Source organism: Oncorhynchus gorbuscha, unplaced genomic scaffold (genome assembly GCF_021184085.1).
Source record: "Oncorhynchus gorbuscha isolate QuinsamMale2020 ecotype Even-year unplaced genomic scaffold, OgorEven_v1.0 Un_scaffold_1247, whole genome shotgun sequence".
NCBI classification, from domain to species: Eukaryota; Metazoa; Chordata; class Actinopteri; order Salmoniformes; family Salmonidae; genus Oncorhynchus; species Oncorhynchus gorbuscha.
Window position 1 is genome coordinate 142,662 of NW_025746079.1, and position 11,141 is coordinate 153,802.

The 11,141-nt window shown below is 42.5% G+C and overlaps 1 protein-coding gene across 1 annotated transcript; it reads left to right on the forward strand.

The window, feature by feature from the left end:
* Positions 1-571: 571 nt before the first annotated feature.
* On the forward strand, positions 572-10,853 carry LOC124021901 (tetraspanin-8-like). The gene is made up of 8 exons (XM_046337034.1): positions 572-746; positions 1,076-1,144; positions 1,665-1,766; positions 6,958-7,074; positions 7,818-7,934; positions 8,365-8,421; positions 8,713-8,796; positions 9,949-10,853. Exons 1-8 carry the CDS (start codon positions 687-689, stop codon positions 10,108-10,110), a joined length of 768 nt encoding a protein of 255 aa, XP_046192990.1. The 5' UTR covers positions 572-686; the 3' UTR covers positions 10,111-10,853.
* The last annotated feature ends 288 nt before the right edge of the window (positions 10,854-11,141 follow it).

Genomic DNA, 11,141 nt, shown 5'->3' on the forward strand with positions numbered 1-11,141 from the left:
TCCTTCTGTCTGTGCTTACGTGTAGTGATGTCCTATGTTTTTGTTGTTATTGTGTTGTAATTTGGAAATGTACTTTTTTTATATATATACAGAAAAAAAGTTTACGGTAGGTGACTTATATATATACACTAAATTATTTTAAGGGGGTGTGTGTTTAAGCCATGGAACCTCCATCTTGGCATTCCCCCACAGTTGTAATTGTATTTTGGAATCTTTAGAAAAGCATTTATTCCATTACAGACACCTTAATGCATACGTTCAAATTAAATCATGTGAGCTATTTATACAAACAAAAAATGGAGAAACAAAATAAAAACTTTCCCTTAAAGTATATATTTTTGATGACTAATGATACAGTCCCAACTACAACAACAAAAAGTATTAAATACATGTAAATTTGTCCTTTATTTATAAATACTGTAGATCTCCATTCATTCGTGTGGAGGACTGGGCCGCACCGGGGAGTTCCAATATGGCCGACCGTTGGCTTCAAAGGCTTATAATGGCAATAAATACCATCAGCAATCCAGGGTTTATATACATCGTTGGTTACAGTGTAATTTACAGGAACTAACTCAGTACTGCCGACCACATCGGCTACCCGGAAAACGGACACACTCACGAACAGCACGGACAGGTAGAGTTAGTTTTCTGAGAGCTGAAGTGTGGACCTGATAAACACGACAATGGCTAAACTTAATAGCTCTTTCCAACGGCTTTTTGTCTTCTTCAACCTGCTGTTTGCGGTAAGTTAGCAACTCTTTATTTGTAAATACAAGTAGGAACACGTGATTAACTCAGTAGGCGATACTTTAAGGTTACTTTCGATTGTAAATCAACTGCGCAGCAAAACAACAAGTTCGTGTATCTTCACCAAACACGTCTGCCCATAAAAGTTAGTTTCAAAATGTTTGTAGCCTGTCTGTGTGAAATTATATGGTTTCTATCCACTTTCCTACGTGTCTCTCCATGTTGTATAAAGTTGTATAATCCAACTTCACATCCGTTAAATATGGCTTTAAAGACGTGTTTTATTACATTATGTTATGATAGTGAATGGGATGTTTGTCTTTAGATCGTTGGAGGTGTGATTATCGGCCTGGGACTTCTGGGTCAGTTCGCCTACAATGACAGCACTTCAGAGGTAAAATGGGATCTAGTTTGGTCCGTGGCGTTACATGCGGTTTGAGCTTTGAAGAAGTTTAAAGCCGCACACGTAACACCCTAGACAAGAGCTAAATGGGCTCAGTTCAAATTACATTCAAACTGAATTTTACGAATAGATATATATATGGATATTGAATGAATTCTTACCAAAGATAATTCATTTTGATTATTTAATTTCTCTACTTTGAAAAAACAAAAGTGGAAACAAACAGTTACTCATAAGCATTAAACGCTTCAGCATCTGAAAAACAGGTTCATGTGTCAACAGTTTATGTAGTAGACTATAACTATACTTCCTTATTGGTTAGCTATATATACACAAAGTGAACTCTCGTGGTCAAAGTAAATGTTCCTAAAGTACTGTCCTATACAAGAATTATAGGTCTACCGTGCAATAATAAAAGATGTGATTTTTCCCTATTAGGAACGTAGGCATTGCTATTATGATGTCATAATGGTACGCTGAGACACACGATGGATGTTGTATTGTTTTTCAGTTTGAGAACCAGACCAAAGGGTTTCTGGTGATGTATCTGGTAGGAGGCATCACCATGGCCATGTCTCTGCTCGGGGCGCACGGAGCACACAGAGAGAAGAGAATTCCCTGATCGTGGTGAGAGGGTCTACTGCGACGAGCTGCGTTCACATTCAAACAGACATCTACGACTATAGAGATACCTACTTGAGCTTGCTTTTTAGGCCAGAACTAGGCTCTGTCTGTGTCTGGGAAACCACCCTGATATCCTGTTTTATATCGTATTACGACATTGGGTTAGGGAAAGACACTTACCGTTTCATAACCTCTTTGTTCAACGATTCACTGAGTCACACAGTAACTTTATTGGACGGAAAATTGTTTAAGTCTCTCTCTTCACTTCTGTCTCTAGTTTCTGGTGGCCTGTTTTATTTGCTGCTTCAGCCAGTGGTCCTGATGTACTGGATATGTTATACTAGTAGACAGGACTACAGCCATGTACTGTCCTGATGTGTTATACTAGTAGACAGGACTACAGCCAGTGGTACTGTAATACTGATGTGTTATACTGGTAGACAGGACTACAGCCAGTGGTACTGATGTGTTATACTGGTAGACAGGACTACAGCCAGTGGTACTGATGTGTTATACTGGTAGACAGGACTACAGCCAGTGGTACTGTAATACTGATGTGTTATACTAGTAGACAGGACTACAGCCAGTGGTACTGATGTGTTATACTGGTAGACAGGACTACAGCCAGTGGTACTGATGTGTTATACTGGTAGACAGGACTACAGCCAGTGTACTGTACTGATGTGTTATACTGGTAGACAGGACTACAGCCAGTGGTACTGATGATGTTATACTAGTAGACAGGACTACAGCCAGTGGTACTGATACAGCCAGTGTGTGTTATACTGGTAGACAGGACTACAGCCAGTGGTACTGATGTGTTATACTGGTAGACAGGACTACAGCCAGTGGTACTGTAATACTGATGTGTTATACTGGTAGACAGGACTACAGCCAGTGGTACTGATGTGTTATACTAGTAGACAGGACTACAGCCAGTGGTACTGATGTGTTATATACTGCCAGTGTACTGTTATACTGGTAGACAGGACTACAGCCAGTGGTACTGATGTGTTATACTAGTAGACAGGACTACAGCCAGTGGTACTGATGATGTGTTATACTGGTAGACAGGACTACAGCCAGTGGTACTGATGACAGGACTACAGCCAGTGGTATACTAGTAGACAGGACTACAGCCAGTGGTACTGATGTGTTATGGTACTGAGTATACTGACAGGACTACAGCCAGTGGTACTGAATACTGATGTTATACTGGTAGACAGGACTACAGCCAGTGGTACTGTAATACTGATGTGTTATACTGGTAGACAGGACTACAGCCAGTGGTACTGTAATGATGTGTTATACTGGTAGACAGGACTACAGCCAGTGGTACTGATGTGTTATACTAGACAGGACTACAGCCAGTGGTACTGTGTTATACTACAGCCAGTGGTAGACAGGACTACAGCCAGTGGTACTGATGATGTGTTATACTAGTAGACAGGACTACAGCCAGTGTTACTGATGTGTTATACTAGTAGACAGGACTACAGCCAGTGGTACTGATGTGTTATACTGGTAGACAGGACTACAGCCAGTGGTACTGATGTGTTATACTGGTAGACAGGACTACAGCCAGTGGTACTGAATACTGATGTGTTATACTGGTAGACAGGACTACAGCCAGTGGTACTGTAATACTGACTGATGTGTATACTGGTAGACAGGACTACAGCCAGTGGTACTGTAATACTGATGTGTTATACTGGTAGACAGGACTACAGCCAGTGGTACTGTAATACTGATGTGTTATACTGGTAGACAGGACTACAGCCAGTGGTACTGATGTGTTATACTGTGTGTATACTGATGTAGTAGACAGGACTACAGCCAGTGGTACTGTAATACTGATGTGTTATACTGGTAGACAGGACTACAGCCAGTGGTACTGATGTGTTATACTGGTAGACAGGACTACAGCCAGTGGTAGTGGTACTGTATACAGCCAGTGGTACTGATGTGTTATACTGGTAGACAGGACTACAGCCAGTGGTACTGATGTGTTATACTGGTAGACAGGACTACAGCCAGTGGTACTGATGTGTTATACTGGTAGACAGGACTACAGCCAGTGGTACTGTAATACTGATGTGTTATACTGGTAGACAGGACTACAGCCAGTGGTACTGATGTGTTATACTGGTAGACAGGACTACAGCCAGTGGTACTGATGTGTTATACTGGTAGACAGGACTACAGCCAGTGGTACTGCCAGTGGTACTGATGTGTTATACTGGTAGACAGGACTACAGCCAGTGGTACTGTAATACTGATGTGTTATACTGGTAGACAGGACTACAGCCAGTGGTACTGATGTGTTATACTGGTAGACAGGACTACAGCCAGTGGTACTGATGTGTTATACTGATGTAGACTGGTAGGACTACAGCCAGTGGTACTGATGTGTTATACTGGTAGACAGGACTACAGCCAGTGGTACTGATGTGTTATACTGGTAGACAGGACTACAGCCAGTGGTACTGATGTGTTATACTGGTAGACAGGACTACAGCCAGTGGTACTGTAATACTGATGTGTTATACTGGTAGACAGGACTACAGCCAGTGGTACTGATGTGTTATACTGGTAGACAGGACTACAGCCAGTGGTACTGATGTGTTATACTGGTAGACAGGACTACAGCCAGTGGTACTGATGTGTTATACTGGTAGACAGGACTACAGCCAGTGGTACTGATGTGTTTATACTGGTAGACAGGACTACAGCCAGTGGTACTGATGTGTTATACTGGTAGACAGGACTACAGCCAGTGGTACTGATACTGGTAGACAGGACTACAGCCAGTGGTACTGATGTGTTATACTGGTAGACAGGACTACAGCCAGTGGTACTGATGTGTTATACTAGTAGACAGGACTACAGCCAGATGGTACTGATACAGCCAGTGGTACTGATGTGTTATACTGGTAGACAGGACTACAGCCAGTGGTACTGATGTGTTATACTAGTAGACAGGACTACAGCCAGTGGTACTGTAATACTGATGTGTTATACTGGTAGACAGGACTACAGCCAGTGGTACTGATGTGTTATACTAGTAGACAGGACTACAGCCAGTGGTACTGTAATGATGTTATACTGGTAGACAGGACTACAGCCAGTGGTACTGAGGTATACTAATGTCTGTCCTGTAATACTGATGTGTTATACTAGTAGACAGGACTACAGCCAGTGGTACTGATGTGTTATACTAGTAGACAGGACTACAGCCAGTGGTACTGATGTGTTATACTAGTAGACAGGACTACAGCCAGTGGTACTGATGTGTTATACTAGTAGACAGGACTACAGCCAGTGGTACTGATGTGTTATACTAGACAGGACTACAGCCACAGGACTACAGCCAGTGGTACTGATGTGTTATACTGGTAGACAGGACTACAGCCAGTGGTACTGAATACTGATGTGTATACTAGTAGACAGGACTACAGCCAGTGGTACTGATGTGTTATACTAGTAGACAGGACTACAGCCAGTGGTACTGATGTGTTATACTAGTAGACAGGACTACAGCCAGTGGTACTGATGTGTTATACTAGTAGACAGGACTACAGCCAGTGGTACTGTAATACTGATGTGTTATACTAGTAGACAGGACTACAGCCAGTGGTACTGTAATACTGATGTGTTATACTGGTAGACAGGACTACAGCCAGTGGTACTGATGTGTTATACTGGTAGACAGGACTACAGCCAGTGGTACTGTAATACTGATGTGTTATACTAGTAGACAGGACTACAGCCAGTGGTACTGATGTGTTATACTGGTAGACAGGACTACAGCCAGTGGTACTGATGTGTTATACTGGTAGACAGGACTACAGCCAGTGGTACTGATGTGTTATACTGGTAGACAGGACTACAGCCAGTGGTACTGATGTGTTATACTGGTAGACAGGACTACAGCCAGTGGTACTGTAATACTGATGTGTTATACTAGTAGACAGGACTACAGCCAGTGGTACTGTAATACTGATGTGTTATACTGGTAGACAGGACTACAGCCAGTGGTACTGATGTGTTATACTAGTAGACAGGACTACAGCCTGTGTGTGTGTGTGTGTGTGTGTGTGTGTGTGTGTGTGTGTGTGTGTGTGTGTGTGTGTGTGTGTGTGTGTGTGTGTGTGTGTGTGTGTGTGTGTGTGTGTGTGTGTGTGTGTGTGTGTGTGTGTGTGTGTGTGTGTGTGTGTGTGTGTGTGTGTGTGTGTTGTAACGGTTTTGACTTGAGGTTATTATTTATAGGGGTGCCAGGTAGGTTGTGCCTACCAGAGAAAACATTAGTTTCTCCTTTAGTTTGGGTGGGAATGAGTCCCATCTGGTCCGTCAAGTCTACCCAATACAAAGGACGTATGTAAAAGTCAGATGGAAATAAACTTTTCATAAACCCTTAAAACATTGAAAAGAACTTCAAAAACAATTATATTCTGTTGCGTGGGTTGTATTAGCAACAACAATGATTACACACATATATAATATCACAATGAGTTCTGGTTCCTCCAGAAATGTCCTGTACCTCGGGCCTAAAAAGAGTCCTGCCCGGTAAAGGAGTTCAGTGAACTCAAGTGACTTTTGTCACGATGTTTGTCCGTTCGTTCGTGTAGCGTAAACCCAGTATTAAACATACAATCAATATAACAATTACTTTACCACAGAACCTTAAAGCGGATCAACTCTTAATTAAGTCCTCAACTACCACTAACTACACAAATCACAGTATACATCACATCCAAACAAATGAAATACCGTATACAAAAAGGTGGTAGTCAGTCGGTCAGTCAGACAATCCAATCCATAATAGATCTCCAGCGGAGAAAGGCCACGAAGAACGAAGAGGTGTAGTCCAGGGACGCAAAGAGTGGATCCGATCCTGGGTAAACTCTCTTAGGCTACAAAACACACGTTTAACGGCAACAAAACAAACGGAATAGAGAAGCTTCGGGAACTGAGGGTTGAACACATCCTCATGCACGTCTCCATCACAACCCCCCACTTTCGTGCAGCTGATGCTGGCTATTTAATTGGGAATTAAAGGGAAAGCGCCCTATTGGAAGGAGCTGCACTGAGACGGTTCAGAAAAATTCAGGGCCGTCACAGTGTGTGTGTGTGTGTGTGTGTGTGTGTGTGTGTTCTGTCAAGGCCATTGTTGACACCAGCGGTTGTTGTTTGTTTTGCAGATGATGCAGATCGTGGAGGAGAAGTTCCGTGAGGGCCTGCCTCTGAACGAAGCCTCCCCTGATGTTAGACAGTTCACTGAGAGGATTCAGCTGAATGTACAGAGATATTTCCATCAATCATTTCACCACAATATACTTGATGTGTCCATAACAAACATTATATCAAAGGATCCTGTTTGGGATCTATTCTGTCTTTTCCATGAATCATCAGCCGGAAATATTTCACTAAGATTTACAATAATATCATTCATTATATACTTTATAGTTTTGAGAAGTTACATTCTAGTTTACAACATGTACCTCGGTAATGTTAACTTCCTGTAACAACACAATGTAGTGTTCACTTGATCCCTACCCTTGACCAATGAGTCTACTGTCTTCCCAAACCCCCAAAATGAAGTGTTCCTTCCAAATAGGTCCAGACACTGCTGGGCATAACCCTTGTTTTGTTGACTCTAACCAGCAGTAATGAGGAAGAGGTTGACCTCGTGGTTCAACTAGTTTACTGTTCTCAACATGTCCTTTGTGTTGAGGTTGACCTCCTGGTTCAACTAGTTTACTGTTCTCAACATGTCCTTTGTGTTGAGGTTGACCTCCTGGTTCAACTAGTTTACTGTTCTCAACATGTCCTTTGTGTTGAGGTTGACCTCCTGGTTCAACTAGTTTACTGTTCTCAACATGTCCTTTGTGTTGAGGTTGACCTCCTGGTTCAACTAGTTTACTGTTCTCAACATGTCCTTTGTGTTGAGGTTGACCTCATGGTTCAACTAGTTTACTGTTCTCAACATGTCCTGTTGTCCTATACGCTGACTGACTGTGTGTGTGTGTTTTTTTAACAGTTGAAGTGCTGTGGGCTGTTCAGTTACACAGACTGGGGCAACAACGTCCCTGACTCCTGTCTCTGTCAGGGGGAGGAAGATCAGATGGAGGGTACATGCCTGAACATTCCATACCGGGTGAGTTCAGATCAACTCTACATGACAGGACTGATGATGTAGCTTTATAGTCAATAGTCTCCTCCTCCTTCTTCTTCTTCTCAGTTCTTATCATAGGTTTACATCCTGGTCTACCATGAGACACCTTTTAACCCTTCAGGGTATGTCTGTTAGAGACATTCATTAAGGGTTATGTCTGTTAGAGACATTCATTAAGGGTTATGTCTGTTAGAGACATTCATAAGGGTTACGTCTGTTAGAGACATTCATAAGGGTTACGTCTGTTAGAGACATTCATTAAGGGTTATGTCTGTTAGAGACATTCATTAAGGGTTACGTCTGTTAGAGACATTCATTAAGGGTTATGTCTGTTAGAGACATTCATAAAGGGTTACGTCTGTTAGAGACATAAATACGTCGTGTCAGTTTTTCTTCTTCTTCTGTTTTTCAGTTGTTGTTCTTTTCAGAGTTCAGGATGACTGGACACCAGAAGCTGATCTACAAACAGGTTGGACCAGCTTCCCTTTTCTGTTATCTGTAGATCAACCGTCTACATTCCTAGACAGAACCGGTTGCTTTTGTCACTGATCAGAGAGCAGCACACTGTGGAGAATGAAGCTCTTCTGATGAGCCATGATCTGAGTCACGTTAATTACACAGACACTCTTTTTCAGTCTGCACATTTTGAGTTTTTCCGTGATCCCTGCGGAATTGAACCCGTGACCTTGGCATCGCTAGTACCACATGACTGAGTTGTGATCTGTGGTCCAATGAGTATTAACGGACCTCTGTTCCGCAGACCTGCTTCCCCATCCTCGAGGGCTACCTGGCTAAAGCTCTGGACATCCTGTTGGGCGTTTCCTTCGGATTCGCTGCTCTGGCTGTGAGCGTGCATTCTTTACCACGCACATTTCTCACCTTACACATCACACTGCCAGTTGAATATCTCTACTAGTCCCCCGGCATTTCACACCTTACACATCACACTGTCAGTTGAATATCTCTACTAGTCCCCCGGCATTTCTCACCTTACACATCACACTGTCAGTTGAATATCTCTACTAGTCCCCCGGCATTTCTCACCTTACACATCACACTGTCAGTTGAATATCTCTACTAGTCCCCCGGCATTTCTCACCTTACACATCACACTGTCAGTTGAATATCTCTACTAGTCCCCCCGGCATTTCTCACCTTACACATCACACTGTCAGTTGAATATCTCTACTAGTCCCCCGGCATTTCACACCTTACACATCACACTGTCAGTTGAATATCTCTACTAGTCCCCCGGCATTTCTCACCTTACACATCACACTGTCAGTTGAATATCTCTACTAGTCCCCCGGCATTTCACACCTTACATCACACTGTCAGTTGAATATCTCTACTAGTCCCCGGCATTTCACACCTTACACATCACACTGTCAGTTGAATATCTCTACTAGTCCCCCGGCATTTCTCACCTTACACATCACACTGTCAGTTGAATATCTCTACTAGTCCCCCGGCATTTCACACCTTACACATCACACTGTCAGTTGAATATCTCTACTAGTCCCCCGGCATTTCACACCTTACACATCACACTGCCAGTTGAATATCTCTACTAGTCCCCCGGCATTTCACACCTTACACATCACACTGTCAGTTGAATATCTCTACTAGTCCCCCGGCATTTCACACCTTACACATCACACTGTCAGTTGAATATCTCTACTAGTCCCCCGGCATTTCTCACCTTACACATCACACTGCCAGTTGAATATCTCTACTAGTCCCGGCATTTCACACCTACACATCACACTGTCAGTTGAATATCTCTACTAGTCCCCCGGCATTTCACACCTACACATCACACTGTCAGTTGAATATCTCTACTAGTCCCCCGGCATTTCACACCTTACACATCACACTGTCAGTTGAATATCTCTACTAGTCCCCATTTCACACCTTACACATCACACTGTCAGTTGAATATCTCTACTAGTCCCCGCGGTTGTCTTTAGTTCATGTCGTTGTGTTTGTTCTCCAGCTCCTGGGAGCGGTGATGTCTGCCGTCCTGCTGGCTCAGCTGAGGAGCTCTACCGGAGCGGTTCCTGTGGTGTTCAGTGTCAGCTCATCCAAGTTCGGCTTCAGTTCCCACCCACCCAAGTACACCGAGCTTTACAACGAGCCTGAGAAGCCTGAGAAGTGAAAAAGCAGAATGAGGTTCAGGATGTGGTTAGTTAGATGACATGGTTTTAGGCTGTTGTTCAGTCTGGCTCAGCATAGAAATAGAACTACTAGAATGGTTAAAGCCCCCACAACCATGGAGTATGATCAATATAGTTGAATGGGGATTGTCTTTCTAGTGATCTATTTCTATGGTGTCCAGACTCCCACTGTTTTCCTTCCACATCTTCTTATGGTTGTTGTTGTGTGTTTTTCAACGAGAGGTCTCCTTTAACTCTCTTTCTGATTGTCAAACCAAAAAGGAAGGTGCTGCTTCCTTCTGTGTGTAATTTGCTTTGATTTTGAGTTCTACGTTTAAAGAGAATCACCACCGGTGGTTTTATACATACGCAGCGAGTTCTGAGTAAAAATGGTTGGAGAACGTTACGTTTTATTTGCAGAATGAGAGCTGGCAGGGCGTTTTGAAAAGAGGACATCACAAAGAGAGAACCACTCTGAGATAGTAAGGACAGAATGTCATTTCCATAGGACTTTGAATGTCAAATCATTTGCCTTGAAAGTGCAATAATAAAAAGGGGAACGAAAGGGAAGGTTGACAAAGTGAAACGGGGAAATAAATATCTGGCGCTGACAGAAGTCCTGTAGCTTTTTACAATGAAATGGAACAACGTTAAGTGTTTTGCTATGAACTGTAAATCCTTATATGAAATATACAACATGCCAACTGTTTTGCTCTCTGTTTCTAAATAAAGCATCTGTCTTCTACATGTGTCTCTTTTTGTACAAATATATTATAATTTGGAACGTATTTACAACTCTTTTGAGGAATATATATATATTATATATATATTTTGAAATGATTTCCTCTTTTGAGAAAACATTCTATTTTATATGCTTTGCATATTAACCTCTTGAACCTCTGGGGGCAGTATTTCATTTCTGGATGAAAAACGTTCCCATTTTAAACGAGATATTTTGTCACGAAAAGATGCTCGACTATGCATATAATTGACAGCTTTGGAAAGAAAACACTGTGAAGTTTCCAAAACTGCA

Excerpts from the sequence above, each read along its gene's own strand:
- LOC124021901 (XM_046337034.1), top strand. The coding sequence starts at position 687 with ATGGCTAAACTTAATAGCTCTTTCCAACGGCTTTTTGTCTTCTTCAAC. Across the intron at positions 1,145-1,664 it reads ACAATGACAGCACTTCAGAG|TTTGAGAACCAGACCAAAGG; the intron begins GTAAAATGGGAT and ends ATTGTTTTTCAG. Across the intron at positions 1,767-6,957 it reads GAGCACACAGAGAGAAGAGA|CGGTTGTTGTTTGTTTTGCA; the intron begins ATTCCCTGATCG and ends TGTTGACACCAG.